The sequence below is a fragment of the Prinia subflava genome, chromosome 8, assembly GCF_021018805.1.
Source record: "Prinia subflava isolate CZ2003 ecotype Zambia chromosome 8, Cam_Psub_1.2, whole genome shotgun sequence".
Lineage (NCBI taxonomy): Eukaryota > Metazoa > Chordata > Aves > Passeriformes > Cisticolidae > Prinia > Prinia subflava.
This window is the reverse complement of record NC_086254.1, coordinates 20999440-21016634: the sequence shown is the minus strand read 5'-3', so window position 1 is coordinate 21016634 and position 17195 is coordinate 20999440. Positions and strand designations below refer to the sequence as shown.

Sequence of the window (17195 nt, the reverse complement as noted above, 5' to 3'; positions counted from 1 at the left end):
CCATTCCCTTCTCTGGGCATGCTCCAGCCCCTCAGTGCCCTTCTCATCATGAGGTGCCCAGAACTGGACACAGCACTTGAGGTTCCTCAGCAGTGCCAGCTCAGAGGACAGTCACTGCCCTGGTCCTGTTGCCACCCCACCTGGGACTGCCCAGGTGCCACTGGCCTCTTGCCCACCTGGGCTCATGTTCAGCTGCTGCTGACCAGCACCTCCAGGTCCTGTCCAGTTTTCCAGTCACTTTGCCCCCACCTGGAACATCCCATGGGGTTGCTGTTACCCAAATGCAGGTCCCAGCACTTGGCCTTACTGAACCCAGCTTACTCAGATGAGCAGCCTTTGCAAATTCACAGAGAATCCAGAACTTCGCAATGCTACTCCATTTGTCACCCAGAATCACAGAATATTCTGTGTTGGAAGAAACCCACAAGGACTGGATATCCCTGGTCATAGCAGAAGTATCCCTAAAAGGAGACTGCTTAAAACAAGGCCTGCAGTGCTGATGGGGGAAGGCAACTCTGCCTCATGGGAGCCTCCTGGATTATCTGTGCTCCAAGAAGTTCAAAGCCTCAAGCTAACCCAGAGACACACTGGCTTCAAACCTAGGAGGATCCCTGCCTTTGGAACAGAACCTTACACCTCTAAAGCTGACACTGCTCCATTCTGAGTGCTAAGAGATGTCTGCTTGATCTTGGTTTGGCTGCCTGAATTCAGGCAGGAGGAACATGGCTCTGGCTGGGAATTACCCTTCAGAGCCTGCCAAGCCCAATCCACTCCAGTGAAATATTCCCAGGAGCAGAACTGTTCCTCAGGCTGGGCTCAGCACAGGGCCCACACTGCAGTGAGCACAGTGAGCTGCATTTAATGGACAGGGGAGGGAGACAGCCTTGGAGTGCTCAGAGGGTCTTTTCCCTTCTACAACTGAACATTTGCACAAGTGGAAAACCAAACCTCCAGGCAGAGACGAGGGATCTCACCTGGCAATAGCCACATCCTTCCCTCTCTTGCTACAGGTTTTGAACAAGCACTGAGCTCTGGGACTGGGGAAATCCTGCACTGGCTGGAAATCCCAGTGTGGAAGGAGCCTGTGCTGTCCCCAGGCTGCTGCACATCTGGGGGCTCTGAGATGCACCTGATGCTGGGACAGGAACCTCAGGGCTAAGCAGCTGCTCCCTCTAGCCAGGCTGTATCAATTACAACCCCACCAGCAGAATTAATAAAACATCACCACTCTGCACGAGCTCTCTGAGGGAGGTTTACGCTGAGGAGGTGGAAGCTTCTACTCAAAATCAGCTACAAATGCTGCATCACAAAGCCCACTGTACTCACTGCAGCATTCCCCAATAACCATTGACCATAGGCATTTCAACTGGAATAAAGAGAAATTGTATAAAAAAAACAGCCTAACATTAGAAAAAAAGCACTTAAGGACCTTTTTTTCCATCTTCAATACAAACTTCCTACGGAAGCTTCCTTCCTCAGGAGCACGAGGAGGCAGCAAACATTTAAGACAGAAAACTTTGAAAGGTTTTTCCTTTGAATTTCAGATCTTGTTCAAGGCAACATGGTTTATCTCCTAGTTACCACATCAAAATGGCATTAAAATAACATTACTGAGCGTGTTTTATGATGCAAAATTCATATAAAAAATTTCAACAAACAAGGAGAGGAAAAAAAATCTAAAAAATTTTAGTGTTCATGTTTGGGATTGTTTTCAATTTAAAGCACTGTTCATTTCTACATAAAAAGGAAGCAAATTCCTGCTTTCATCTATTACCAGATGCCCTTGTTAAGGGAAAAAAAATCAACAAATCTAGAGTTTTGAGCCTGAAGCAGGTCCCCAGGAACACAAAGGAAAACAGAGCAGCGTGAGCTCCACAGAACACGGACGTTTAAAGTTCCTCTGAATCCCACACAAGCTTCCTGTGCCATGTGTAGGTTTTTCTGAGCAAGCATCCTGTGGCTAAACAATGGAACCCAGTCCTTTGAGTGATGAGAATCTATACAAAAGAAGGGAATTAAAAAACATTTCTTGGCTGCAGAGTTATCCAAAATTCCTCTGAGGCTCCCTGAATGGCTGTTCAGGATGCACTGCCACCAGCAGTTACATAATGGACTCCTGTGGAGCAGCAAAAAGTAACGGCTGCAGAGATTTTTTCACAGATTAATACCAAAATGCAAGGGGCTAAGGATGAACTGAGCTAATAAAAACCCACTGGAGCTGGGAAAGACTGCTACTGCTCCAGAGCTCCTGAGAAAAACCTGTGCTGGATGAGGGCAGGAAGAGAAAAGAGTCTCAGAGCAAAACAGGTTGGGCTGCATTCGGAAAAATAATTGTAAATCTCAAGAACTCCAGTATCACAAAATGGTTTTGGTTGGATGGGACCTTAAAGCTTCCCCAGTCCCACTTCTACCATGGGCAGGGACATCTCCCACTAGACCAGGTTGCTCCAAGCCCCATCCAACCTTCCCGGAAATGGGGAGCCCCTCTGGGTACCCATACATCTGCAGTTCACTTACCAAACAATTCAAGGTCTCAAGGAAAAAAAAAGAAAAAAAAAGAGGAGGGGAGGCTATAAATTTTCATAGCTGAACAAACTGCCTGCAGAATTAACTGTTCAGCTGGGGAAATGGAATTTTTGATTTGCTGAGGTTACATTTAATTTTAATGGCATTGAAACTACTTTCCCATTATTTTTCAAATAATTAAAATTTATGCAAGACTGACATTTCATTTGGATGTCTTGGGCTCTTCCTCAACCCTGGTACTCCCCAAATCTCCAGACAATTGAACAAGCAGGTTTTCCTAAGAGCTGATGGACTGTAGAGGCTGGGAAGCAGAAGAGTGGATTAAAGGATGAGCAGAGACCATGTCTCCACAAAAAATCCAGTTACAGCTAATCCAAGAATGCTCCTGCATGTCACGCTCAGTCCCAACACCACAGCTCATTTTTATCAGCCCTTGGCTTACAAAATAACCCCACATAGAAATACAGAATTTGTCCTTTTTTCAATCTGCTTGAACAATTCTTCCAGAGAGCTCCAGCCCATCCATTTCTTCAAGCTGGTGCCATGTCATACCTTTTCAAAGCAAGCAGGATTTATGCAATATCATCATAAAGTACTGCTCACTCCTCACTAGTACAACACAAGAGCTCCTCCCCTCCCAGCTGGTAACTGCCTCTCCACCACCTGCAGGTTTTGTCCTGACATGGAAGGCTCACTTGAAAAGTCTGGCAGCCCTGGGCGTAGGGAAGGAAATGTCCTGCTCACCCCAGGACTGTTCCCTCCAAAACAGGAGCAAAGCCCATGGAGAAAGCCCTGCTACTGTCCAGGGGCTCTTTAGCAGCTAAACAAACAGGAAGGTTGATGCCAGGAAGTGAATAACCAGTGTGTTAAAACATAAATCCCCTCCACAATGACCAAACCCAAGAGCAGTGAATTTCTATCGCCATCACTGTGGCAGAACGAGAACTCAGCCCCATCAGAGCAGATCTGTTCCCAACCAGCCCACAGACACTGCGATGTTGATGCCCCTCTCTCTGTACCTTGTACTTCTGCCTCAGCTCCTCGGTGTCTTCTTTCTCCACCTCCAGCACTCGCCTCCGCTCTGTGGCATCCTCGGCGTAGTCAAGCTGTTTAAAAAAAAAAATAGAGAAGAGATGCAGTTTGGCCCATAAATACATTGCACTATCAAATCTACCAGAAAGCACAACTTAGCAACCTTAACTGAAACAGAATCTATGCAAGCTTTACTTTGCTTTCCCTGTTTTGTCATCCCAAGTGTGAAACAAGTCATTAATCCCTCTGATGTGGAGGGCCCCGGCAGGCCCATGGCAGCTCTGGGGAGGGAAATCTCAGAGCCCAGGGATTTTGGGAGCATCCACACCCCAAAACTCAGGCTCACAGGGATAAACCAAGGCTGCATTTTGCAGACAAGTGATTTCTTACTGCGCTGATTTAAGAGCAAGTTGTTCTTTACCTTGGATGCACAAATTCTCACTTTTTCATGTCTTTCGCACCCACTCCCCAGAAGCCCTGCAGGAGTGAGGGGAGCTCACCTCCATCTCCATCCGGCCCATGCCCATGACATCATACTTGACCACGATAGGGATGGGATCTGTCCTCCCTGGAAGAGGAACACACAGAGAAGGGTCAGCAGCAGCCCAGCACCACAGCTCGCTGTACACATTGGGTTTGGGTGGTTAGAGATCTTGCCTTGGAGTGCAGAGACCAGAAAGCTACAGTGAACCAAACACGAGCCATTCTCACAGCTTACAGCCAACCCTGCGCCCAGCTCCCAACGCACCCAGGATGATAAATGCATTTTCTGAACATTAACTGCTCATGTAAAAGCTTCTCATGGTTAATGTTCCCCCATGACAAGCCCTGGGGCAGAGCTGATAACAGACTTGAGCCTTCTCCTCAAGGCTTCCACATCAGGCTCCTCATCTCCCCAGAAGAGGGAAGAAGCTGCTAATCACATTTCACTGTTGCAGCTCATGAATAATCAATTAGAACTTCCCTGTAAAGGACGTGGAAGTCTCCCTCCCACCAGCAGCTTTTGCTTTCCCCAAGAGTAAGGAATGCTGAGGAGACGGATGGCACAGAAGCCAAACTTCCCCCATCCCAACCACCCAGTCTAGGCCAGGGGTGTTCTCCTGCTCCCCCAGCCCCAGAGCGATGCTCTGGCCCTGCCGTGTCACCTGTAAGCTGTGAAAAGGACTGGTTGCGAAGAAAATTGACTTTGAACTAATCAAACTATGCTGGAGATTTATTTTTTTAAAAAAACATATCTTTAATCCACTCATAACCAGCCAAACAAAGCAAAATGGGGCAGACAAGCACTTTACTACCACAGCTTTTTTTTTTTTTTAATTATTATGATTTTGATTTTTACATCACAACTGGCACTGGTGGTTGTGATGTAACCCACTGACAAAGTACTTACCTTCTCCAGTGCAAACCTTGAGTGAAAAAACAGAATGTTTACTTCCCTTATTATTGCTCTTGTTCGGTGTAAACAACCCTTTTGTTATACACACATACACAGGTATTATACCTTTGGGCTAAAAGATCGACAGGTTGGAGTCATGCCGAAATATTTCACTTCCCATCCACATGTGCAAAAGGTTAAAGTGTTTAAAACTGCCTCAGAAAACCTGGATAGGTGTGAACTCTTTGCCAGCATCAGCCATAGTTCCTGCCAAAAACACGGCCCCAGAGGGGCTTTTGAACCTTGAAGTACAGACATAAGGTTTTATTCAGAAATAAATCCATTTAATTAATTGCTTTACAGTTTTGTTGATGTGCCCAGGAATTTGACAGTTACGTATTCAGTAGGTCCAAAAGTAGTGATCACATTAATCTGAAATGGTTTGGATTGAGCTTTGCTTTGGATATTTAATGCTCTTGTTTGATAAAGTTTCTCTTATGCCCAGTGGTATAATACAGTAAGCAGTGACTGCAATTTTTAGCAAAAGGACCAAATTAAAGACAGGTTATAAAAATGACTTCCTAGGTGCAATATCACTTTCATAACGTCTCAGCCAGGGATTTACTGGTTAAGTGATGAAACCAAATGGAATGGCTGGCACCATGTGCCAACAATTTGTTATTCAAATTTTTTTCAAGCTTTTTTCTTTTTGTTTTGGTTTTGGGTATTTTTGGTTCATTTTTGGTTTTTCTCCAGCAATTGAGATCTTTTGATGCAGCCTCATTGCCCTGGTAAAGCCCTGTATACAAACAATACATCAGTACTTTTGCCTTCTAAGGCAGTCAAAGTTTTTTGAGTTGGTTCTTTTTAATTCAAAATCTATTTGGAAATTGCAGTAGCAAGTGCTAGTGCCCATTGTGTTGAGGGGGAAAAAAATCAAGTTTGGACAGTATTAAAAATTTATGTTTAAACTGATTTTGGCAATTCTAACACAAACAGAAACATCCCTTCTTAGCAATACCCTTTAATGAACAAGGATCAGACAAGTGTGCATAAAGAAAGGAAAGGAAAGGAAAATGAAAGACCAAGCAGAAGGATGATGGCTACAACAGAGAAAGTAAGCCTAACATTGGTGCACTGATGACAAAAGGAGTAATTCAGTCTGAAAATAAAAAATTACCACTGCTAAGTTTACCATCACCACAACAAGTCCAGGATCATAACGCTGTAAAAAAGAAACATCATTTGTTAGGCAGAAACCATTAGGGGCAGAAAATAGGCCATTGGGCAGGGAGGATGGGTAAAAAAAATAACAGGAGGCTTCTTGCTCACCCCTCCACCCCATGACTGTGCTCTGCCCTGCAGAACCAGGGAGCCACTGGAGCAGCTCTGGCTCCTGCTGGGTGCTGGGAGGGCTCCTGGTGACAGCCCCCTCCAGGGAGGCACTGAGGCACAGGTAAGCAGGCAATTTTAGAAGGAAAGAAATCAGGATCTTAAGGAATAACAAATACTCTGGGCCAAAAGGAGCTCTGCTTGAGCAGAATATCCCATGTGAAAAGTGATGCCTCTGTTTTAAACTGAACCATCATTTCATTATGAATGGAAGTTCACATGTGACATCCAGGTGACAAGTGGCATGTCCAGGCATGTAACGCAGCTATGGCAGCAGTGCCAAAGGCACAGGGATCCCCCTGGAGCCAGCTGGGGCAGCAGGACATGCTGCTGGCCACTGGGGCGGCCTAGCTCTGTGTCCAAGCAAAGCCACGACAGTGAAGGGACAGGGACAGGCTCAGGGCCACCCTTCACCCGCTGGCTGCCAGGTGGGACACGGGGAGCAGCCAAAGGGGGAAATGGGACTCTCCAAGTTCAGCTCCTTACTTCTCCTTTGAAGGAACTTCCTCGAGGAGAGTTTATCCTACTGCTGGCCATGACAATGGGGTCTTTCTCAGCAGGTAAACGTGGCTTGGATGTGGGGAGCCTCCCAGGTTTGGGGTCCTGCTGAACCTTTCCTGTACATCAGCAAGCTTTGAAGGGAATGTAAGCTTCCAAAGCCCAGAATTCCCACACTTCCTGCCACTCAGCAGGGCTGCAAGCAGTGCCACACAGACGGCTAATTCCCAGGGTAAATCCTGCTGTGTCCCTGTCCCAGCCCCTGCATCCCACGTTTTCTTTTTGAGGCAGGTCACAAACTCCTTCATACACTGGTCACTACACAGGCTGTAGACCCCAAAGCAGAGAGGGTTATTGCATGAAACACTTCCAAACACAGGGAAAATCTCGTGGAGAGGACAGAGCAGGAACCTCCAGCAGGATGGAAAAAATAAACAGCTCACAGAAGAGTCACACCTTAGAAAACCCAATCTCCAAGTAAATTAGGTTAGTAATGATCCCCTGGACTCAGAAATGAAATAAGATGCCCAAACTGACTGGCTGTACTTGTTTTGCTTTCCTCTCCCCAAGAAATGGGAAAACCTTTCTCCCAGTTTGTGAAAAATTGCTCAGACCCAAACAAACCCTGACAGCCACCCCTTCCCAGAGCCCTGCAGTGGAAGGGAGAAGGGAGTACGTGGCCAGGCAGGCTTCTCCAGATTCCCTCCTTTTTGCTGTATAAAGTTATTGGATACAAGCAAATACTTTCCCCCCCCCGGGCTATAAATTAATAACTATTGGGAAAATTCATCCTAAGGCTTCAGGGCTTTAGTATCAGACACAGGTCACAGTGCACATGGAGGACTGTGGGTTCAGGGCCATGCTCTGGCTGTGGAGTGGATGCTGCTCTGCCCTCTGGAATGGGAATATCCCAGCTGGAGCTGCCATCTGAGCCTGCCTGGAAACACCAGCACTGTCAACACCAGCCCATGTTTTATCCTGATTTTAACCAGTCAAAACAGAAAACAGTTTTCATCAGATTTGCAGATTCAGAGGAACTCCTCCGTCCAAAAACAGCATCACAGCAACAGAATCCCAGAATGGTCTAGGTTGGGAGGGAACTTAAAAACCAGTTCCTCCGTGGAACAGGGACACCTTCCACTAAACCTGGTTGCTCCATGCCCCCATCCCTTTGACACTTCCAGGGATGTGGCAGCCACAGCTGCTCTGAGCACCCTGTGCCAGGGCCCCCCACTCTCACAGGGAAGAGTTTCCTCCCAACACCTAAATGTAAATTCATCCTTTTTTTAATCTGTAACATCTACTCCTTTTCCTATCCCAACAGGTACATTTCTCAGCTAAAGAGACATTAGAATATAACAGGATGAAAAAACAGTACCCCAAAAATTCAATGTTAACATAATTCAATCAAATCTCTGTCAATGTGTCCCTTATGCACAGTGTGTAAGCACCACAGAAGTAACACAATAACCTATAAATACACAATAAAACAAGTAATCCTGCTTGTTTTGTTGACATCTTCATAGAAATTCCCCCCAGGTACAAGCTTTGTAGGATCCAATCCCAGAGGACTGATTGATAGCACACTTGTCACCAGAAGAGAATTTCATAAACTCAACATCTCCAGCAGACACAGACAACAGCATCTGATCTTGTTGGACACAGAGGATCTCTCATTTGTTATCTTCATGCTGCAACTGAAACCCACGGTAAGACACAATCTTCCAGGGGCTTTTGGCTGCTCCTGCAAAGGGACTGTCACTCAGCTGCGTGCAGGGCAGTTTCATGACCACTGCACTGAGTTGCTCTGGTGGATAAGGGTTGGTTTGTTCAGTCAGTCCAAACCCCACTGCAGGCTCTGGAAGGGAAAATAGGTGCTTGGAGTCAGCAACCAACACCGGCAGGAATGGATCCATAGGGACAGGGCTCACCTCCAGGCACCCTCTGGGAAGAGGGAGATAAGGGAGGAGTCCCTGTGCTCATGAATGAGTTGTATTTTCAAAGATGAGGATTTTGCAACTCTAAACATTCCTGGGATTGTTTCGATACTACATGGCGAGGCTGGGCTCTGCTTCCAGGGAACAAGTGACAGGACAAGAGGGAACAGCCTCAAATTGTGCCAGAGAAGGTTTAGGTTGGATACTGGGAAATTTCTTCATGGGAAGGGTTTTCCAGCCTAGGCAGAGGCTGCCCAGGGCAATGGTAGAGTCCCCATCCCTGGAGGGATTTAAAAGCTGTGTAGATGTGGCACCTGGGGACAGGGGTTTGCGGTGGTCTTGGCAGCACTGGGCTCCCTAAGAGTCTATGAGAATCCAAGAGCTGTCCTGTTGAAAATTCAGACTCCTCATTCAGTACATCAGAAGGGGAGAGGGGAGAAAATCCACTCGTTTTCACTGGTGCAGAAGCCTGGGGTGCTCCTCACTGGCTAAAAACGACACCACATTATCAAACTCATTCCAACTGCTGCAAGAAGCAAATGAACAAACAAGGGCAAGCTTTAATCCCAGTCCCCTTTGGGAATTAGATTTGTGAGCTCATCCTGTTTATGTCAGATTTCTGGAAGGGGTCAAAACAATCAAGAGATTCAAACAAAGGTCCATCATCCTTGGTGGCAAACAAAGTTCCGGAGAGGAGAAAGTGTTTTCCAAGAACCCAGAAACTGCCCTGTGAATTTAATCCTTACTAAGCAGGGGAGAAATGATGAGAGAAAGTCAAGTTGTAAACACCCTGATCACATGGAAAACTTCCAATGGGAGCTCAAAACTTCACAGACACACAAATCAAGGGTACCACTTGCAGAAAACCAAGCTGAGGTTTGACACTGAGGCGCCAAGCTGAGCTCCTTGAACTTTTGCAGGGGAAGGAACATTGTGCAGTCTGGATCAAAAAACATGCCTACCCCAAATGCTGAGCAATTGATTAAAGAGCAAGACAAGAAGGTTCTGGGGCAAGAACACGATTCCTGTTTAATTTAGGATAGGAGTTCAAGGTAAGAGTTGCTATCTGTGTTCATCTTGGTAAGTGGACAGGGCTGAAGGGTCTGGTCTGATTCAGGGCTGCACTGAGGAGGGAGGCAGGCAGAGCCCGGCCATGGCCTCTCCCTTCCCCCCACTCCCCTCTCCCAGTTTAATAAAACTGCTCTTCCACTGCACCAGCACAGAGGGCCAGAAGGCCTCGTCCCAGCCAGGTGAAGGCTGTCTGTCACAACAAACACATGGCACTGAAAGCACAATGATTTCAGATTTCACTGCCTACACCCACTCAAGCAACACAAACTTACCACCTGTAATCAGGGAAGCATCTTGCACCTCCAAAAACAAACAAGGGGGCAACTGCTTCCACCAAAGGACACTGAGCAAACCTCCCATTTAATTTGGGTTTTAATACAGCAGTGAAGAAGGGTATGATGACAGCAGCCACAGCAGCCAGGTTTCTCAAGCTAAGTTCACATGAAAACATCACGCTTAAAACTACTAGCGTGATTTGTGTTGCAACACAAGCATGGAAATGTTCCTCCATGCCAGGACTGAGGCTCCTGTGAAGACATGAGAAGATAGAAGAAGATTAAGAGAGTGATCACAGCTATTTCTCGGGGAAGAACCAACTAAACTAACCCATGCCTAATGAATAAAGGCACTGTTAAGCATTTTTATCTGCCTCTCCTGTGTTTTCCTGTCTTTATTACAAAGCTCCAAAACCCAGAAAGAAACCTGATACCCCTCAGTCCCTCAGATGCTCACTGTTCAATGCTCACAGGCCTGACACACATCCACCGTCTGCCTCCACCAGATCAGAGGAGCCAACAAATGGAAAACACATTAATATCTGAGCTGAAGCCATTTGGCGAGCGGGTGACAGCGCCACGATTCAAGACCTTGGAATTCAAACCCTGAGCTCATTTCTCCAAGTTGCAGCTGCCAAGTGATCACATTTGTGACTGATCTCAGTTGCTCGAGTGGTCAAAGCTCTGGTTATTGCTCCCCACAGCCTGAGAACACTCAGCAAAGGCAGCGCCCGCAGCCACCTGGCACCGCCTTGGAACAGGGACTCGGATCCGGCTCCATCCCACAGCGAGGGATCACCCCAGGGGCTGCCAGGAGAGGATATTTCCTGCCTGAGCTGCGGCATCACGGCTTCACCTGCAGCTCTGAGCAGCTCCCAGCACCTGTCAGACACTTCTGCTCATCCACCCTGCTCAGCCCTTGGACCGAGAGGAAATGTTTTCCCTTTTCTGAACAGATTTGGGGAGGAACGTGCCAAAGAAGAACTGCACCACAGTGATGATGAGGTGGAAAGCACTGACTATATTTATCCTCACAGCATTTGCAAGTCAGAGCAGAATTCCACTTGTGCTTTTTCTTTTAATTGAAAACCATGCAACAGAAATACAGCTTAATGCAGGAACTGGATTTTAGCATTTGCTAACGAATTTGTTATACCTGACTTTTGCTACCTAGCTGGATGTACTCATGAAAGGATAAAATAAACCCAAAGCACTTTTTATGAACTGCTGCTCCCTGTATCACCAAGATGATTTATACGATCAGTGTGGGGCACATCTTGGTCAACAGGAACAGCACTGCCCTGACAGTCTGTGCAGGTTTACTGCTTTCAGCCTGAGTGGAAAGGAACAAGGATGCAGGAGGGGTGCAGCTCTGCATGACACTGCCAGGAGCTCCCGAGACACAAGCACGGCCCTGCCCTCTCCTCGCAGCGTCACATCAGCAGAGCTGCTCCCCAGGGAGATGGAAGCAGCCCTTCCAGAACAGTTGCACTGAAATGATGCCAAGACTTGGCTAAAAACATAAGCAAACATGAAGGAAGTTATTACTAAATAGGCAGAGGAAGCAGGGGACAGAAGGCGTTTCTTCAGGACCAAAGGCTACAGGGCAAGTTCCTGCCACTGCAAGGACCTGCCCCAAAAGGGACAACCCTGCCCTAAACAGAACAACCTGCTGCTTCTACTTCCTGAGAACTGGAGATAATCCAAGTCCCTCTTTAGACCAGCAGCCTTGAAACTCCTTTTGGTTTCACTCTGAGCATTTTTATGACAGTAACTAAGCCCTGAATGAGCTGCCTCAGCCCTTGAGGAGCAAACACAGGAACTGTAGAGCTACACTGAGCCCCCACGTTACCTGAGCTGTTTGATTCACAACTGAGACACTGAGGAGTAGCTCTGCCATGACAAATCGTGTGATTTCTGTTACCATAGCAAAGTACTACATTGGGATTCACCTCTCAGAGATATCACAAAAGATCAGGATAATCTTGGTCTTGGGAATATTGTGGGAATGTGCAGTAAATCAATGCCTTTAAACATATCAAATTAATCATACAGGACACAGTTTGTTGTTTATGGGAACTTGTAACTGCTTCTATACAGGTGGTGGGACTGTTTTTAAAGGGTCAAGGCTGCAATCAGACAACAAAGTTTACAAAAGAGAACTTCAAAGAGGCAAATCTGTGTTGAATAATTACAGTTGTTACTCAGACTGGCTAAGGATTAGCTGGACCTGTCCACCAGAGCTTGTCAATCCTTCCTCAGGGTCCCCTCCCTGGGGGGTAGTTAGGCCAGTAAACATCAAACCTTCCTCCTACCCTCTCCAAACTCTCCCTGCAGAGCTGCCCAACCTGCTCAGGCCCTGCTATGTCCCAGGAAGGAGCAGGATAAGCTACTCAGCTTCCCTTGGTCTAATTAAATGAGATTAAACTCCTGGTTTTAGCCTTGCAGATGTATCTCTAGAGTACTATTACTTCATATTACACACACAAGTCCAAAAGAAAAAAAAATCCAGGAGTTTTCAGCACAATTATCTTTTCCAAACAAGACTCATTAAAAAAAATGACAGGGAAAAGGCAAAGAGCTTATAAAAATATTTTCAATTGTACAATTCAAATTATCCCACTTCTGCACATCAGTCTCCTGGCTTTTCATAATACTACTTTAACTTGATGGGAAATACTCATTCCAAGAGAAATCATTAGAGTGTGGTTGAATTCAGATTTCCCTCAGCCCTCTCATTCCCCTCCTGACTTACGTAACTCCTGATTTATTCACAATCCTTGGGATCATTTAGCACAGGACTTCACACGAAGGTCAGGCAATGTTTTTAACCAATCTTTTGCTAGTTTCATTTTTTCAGGAGACCACAAAATTCTGGATTATCAACTACAAGTGTTCCCCCATAGATAAAAGAGGCTACGATCACCATTTTCTCACTTGTCAGAGCACAACCATCAGACACCTCTATGGAAAAATGGCTCCCTAAGCCGTATTTTCCAAATTAAAAAAGATCCCTGTCAACCGGCAACCTCCTCTCCTCTCCATTTCCAAATATAACACAAGTTGTTTGTGGTAAAAAAATGATGAAAAATCTCAGGGAAAGAGATGTGTTGAAGGATGACTCTGTTGAATTCCTTATGACTATCTCTGAACCAGAACTCCAGCACTGGTGTGGTCAGAGTCAACAGCACTGTCCCTGCCCGATGCTCCTCTCAGCACACATCCCAAATTCAGTGAAAGATGCAGATGTTTCAGCCAGAACACAGTTGGTGACACACTCAGGCCATGGGCTCTGTGCTTCCCTAGCCAAGGGCTCAGCTCTTCTCAGTAACAAGATTTACACCACAATGCAGCTGGCCCAGAGGGTACAAAACACCTCCACCCCAGAGAATTCTCAGGAATTCTCAGGAATTTTCCTGAGAATAAGCCACCTTGTAACAGATTTTTACCACCAGCAATTGGCAAGTGTAGATTTTAGGCTGTTGCAGGTACCACCCAGAGACAGCTGAGCACTCTCACCACTGGATTCCATCCCCCAGTGAGCAGTCAGGATGAAGGAACCATCACAGGGTAATGTCCTGCAGTGTGAGGTTCTTGCTGAGCACCACCACAAGACTACAAGAAACAAACATTTCTGCCTGGCAGATGTAACACAGCATTACTTTGGAATTAAAAGAACAAAAGAGGGAGCCCCAGCTCAGATGAACAGCTAGAATTAAAAGTGACACCACAAAACTCAGCACATCAAACTCATCCACTTCCTTTAAAGTTCAAGTGCACAGAAAGTAGCTGAATGTGGTGTCAATTCCGTATATGCAACCCAAAATTTCTGAGAGTCTGATGTAAGGACATTCTGGAGGTCAGACACCACATCCACAGCTCAAGGCTGCTTGAAGAGGTTTTGCTTCTGCTGCATCTCCTCATCATAGGCTGTGTGAGATTTTAGGCTCAAGCAGTGCCAAGCAAGAAGAGTTTAACAGGAACACACCTACATCTCCTTAGATCTCCTGGTCTTTCCTGAACAAGGGAGTGCAAAAGAGGGGAAGAACTTCTGTTCTGCTCCTCCCTTCTCACTGCACATCAAATGACTTCACTCTTCAAATTCCTAGAATAACATTAAACTTAGATGCAAATGCTTCCTTCCTGACATTTTATATTTGGATTTTTGGGCCAATCTAAGATTCACGCAGAAAGGTCACTGGATAATGAATTAAACACTCCCAACACAATTACCACCAATGCCACAGGCAACAGGCACAGGCTCTGTCTGCTGGGAACTCAGAGGAGAAAAGCTGGAGCAGCAGCAGCCTCCCTTCCATGTCGTCTACCTGCCCAGACCTCCAGAGAAGTTGGCTGACAGGTGGACAAGGCAGTCAGTTCTCCCTTCCAGAAGGGCTGAAATTCCTGCACATGCTCCAAAGCCTACATTAGGAAGGCTTCAGCACTGAACTGGGTTAAACTGGGTGGGTTATTTTCACTCCTGTGTTCCTGTGACCATGCAGGAGGCACAGGAAAGCCCTCAGAGCCCACATCCACAATTTGCCTGTAGGTTCCACACAGTCCCAATCAGCAGAGCTCCAATGATATGTGAGAGATCTGGAACAGCTCCCGTGCAGTGAGAGCCACAGTGGGAATATCTAAATCTGGACAAGACTCCAAGTGCAAATTCCTGCTCAGCCCATGAGACATGGTGACACCATCACCTCCTGCCCTCACTCCAGACCTAGTCCTGTAATCCATGTTCACTCCATCACATCTGAGCCTGCAGCACCACGGGCCCTTGGGCTGCACCTTGGGATCCACCCAGGGCTGGGACAAGGCTTTTCCTTCTTTCAAGTCTCTGCGTTTCCACACTGGTGACACCCAGAACAATACAGGGCACCCAGAAGAGAGACCACACCCAGTTCCACCCCATGATGCACACCCACATGCCAAAGAAAAGGCCCAGAGGTGACAGCTACAACCCCACCTGAGGTCTTGCCCAGCAGCAACATGAGAGGACTGGAGAGCGCCATGCATCAACCAGAGAACTCCAATGAAACCATGTTAGAGGAAGCCAGAAGCATTAACCAGCAAGGCAGTTCTGCCTGAGAGGTTAGCAAGCCTTAGTCCAGGGGATTAATAAGCATTCCCAGAGTTTGGAGAACTCGTTACCTCTGCACAGTCCTCCACAGCACAGACACCCCCATCTCTAACGGGCTCACTCATGGAAGATGGGATTCCACAAGCTCTCAGGTCTTCAGACTACGGGCACGGGAACATGAGTGAGTTATCGAGGGGCTCAGGGCACACCTGAGCTTCAACGCTTCCACAGGTTTCTACAGAAATGGGGTTTAGTGTCACAGGAAGAATTTAGGCTCAAGACAGCAAGGTCTGGTGTGTGCTGCTTAAACCAGCACTTTGGTGTCCCAGTGAGATTTGCTAATCCCTGACAAACTGCTGGGAACAGGAGTAGGTCCAACCTGTGACAGTCCTGTGGAGAAACCAGGAGTGAGCCTCTCCCGTCCAGAGAATGTCTGCCACCACCTTCCATCCTCAGTGGGCCCTTTCCTGGCCTTCTAAAGGCTTCTGACCCTGGTGAGCACTGACAGATCATGGGAACTGCCTCGAATCTTGAATTCTTTTAATACCAAAAGATCAGCACAGTTGGAAGGTGCACCACTCCCTGTCAGTGTGGAAAGTGAATCCTCCTCCCTCCACACTGACTCTCACACATCCACCACACACACAGCTCTAACCTGCCCCAACAAGTGAGGCAGCAGCTTCCACTTGCAAACTGCCAAATACGAAACTCTCAACAGTGCATTCGTTTGGATATATTAATAATGGAAAGAAAATCTAATCTAGGAACAAAAAGCAGAAATAAATTTGTTAAAGACTGAGGCTGGAGTTGAAGGTTTCAGACACAAGGGACTGGACTTACCCTGCAGTGACTTTCCCAATCCCTGGCCCAGCTTCCACCCATGTTTCTGGAGTAAGCGGTGTCCAATATTATCCTGACAGACAGAACAGAGAAAACAAACCAAAAATATTCCAATAATATATTCTTCCCTTCCCGCTGACATTTAAACATGTGATGAGCAAGAGATTTTTCTACATATATATGCATGCAAAAAAATGCTACTGAAAAGGCAATATATGCCCAATAAAGGGAAAGACAAATGTCAAAAATTGCTGGCTAGAGTTTTTCCAGGGGGATGGGTATTGGGGACGGCCACTTTCTGATGGTGTGCTGGGCAACTTTTGTGCATCACGTTTAAAAGAAATTAAAAAGTAATAAAAATAAAAAGCAATGTGGGAGAAAATAAAGTGTACCAATAAAAATTGACAGTAAAAAGCATAAAATCAAGCTATTTATACAATCATATCCATCACCTAGACAGCACCACTTAAGATTTAAGATTTTTTTGTAAAGAAAATCTACAATGTGTTTAGTCATTTTGTTTGTGTGTCAGGCTTTTATAATACTGAGTAAGTTGTAAGTGCAAGACTGCCCCACCACTAGAAACCAAAACACAATCAGAGCAAAATCCAGGCTAGACTTGATTGGGTTTTTTTAATATATGTATATATATATATATATATATAAACTAGCATGCAGCCAATATTAAACTGAAAAAACAGTGAGGTTAGTAAAACAAAACAAAAAAAAATCAATTAAATAAAATGAGCTCAAGCACAGACTGGGTGATGCATTTCACATGTAAACTAACAAAAATACTAAGATGTTAGAATGAAACAGGCCTAGCAATAAGTTAACAGCAAGGAACCATTAGTGCATGTAGGGGAAACAATAAGCATAATGTCTCATCTTCCTAAAAAAAAAAGCTATTTTGGAATAACTGGAAAAGTACTGACGCAGCAATTAAGTGTCAGCTTTTGGCAATGGGGCTGAGCAGGGCTCAGTGTGGAAATTGTGTTTTGTGCAAGGTTTCTGCCCCCAGACAAAGACCACAGCACCCACAGCACCCTCGAACCACCTCAATCTACCAGCTCGCCCTCAGTGATGAGTTCACCCAGCTACAAAGCAGTACCAGCTCCTCAGAGAAGGACTCTTGGCTGGGACCATGTTCACCTTCTAATCACAAA

The 17195-nt window shown here is 46.1% G+C and overlaps 1 protein-coding gene across 5 annotated transcripts in view; it reads right to left on the bottom strand.

Moving 5' to 3' along the window:
- GPATCH8 (G-patch domain containing 8) overlaps nt 1-17195 on the bottom strand; it is a 55935-nt gene that overhangs the window by 16382 nt on the left and 22358 nt on the right. For 2 of the 5 annotated variants that reach the window (XM_063404060.1, XM_063404062.1), the window contains 4 exons: nt 16030-16102; nt 6114-6158; nt 4059-4126; nt 3546-3632 (listed from right to left, as the gene is read on the bottom strand). In XM_063404060.1, the coding sequence (XP_063260130.1) occupies nt 3546-3632; nt 4059-4085 (114 nt within the window). In that variant the 5' untranslated portion in view covers nt 4086-4126; nt 6114-6158; nt 16030-16102. Of the gene's footprint in view, nt 1-3545; nt 3633-4058; nt 4127-6113; nt 6159-15260; nt 15351-16029; nt 16103-17195 lie in introns of those variants that run through there. The other 3 variants (XM_063404059.1, XM_063404061.1, XM_063404064.1) reach the window with 2 other exon arrangements.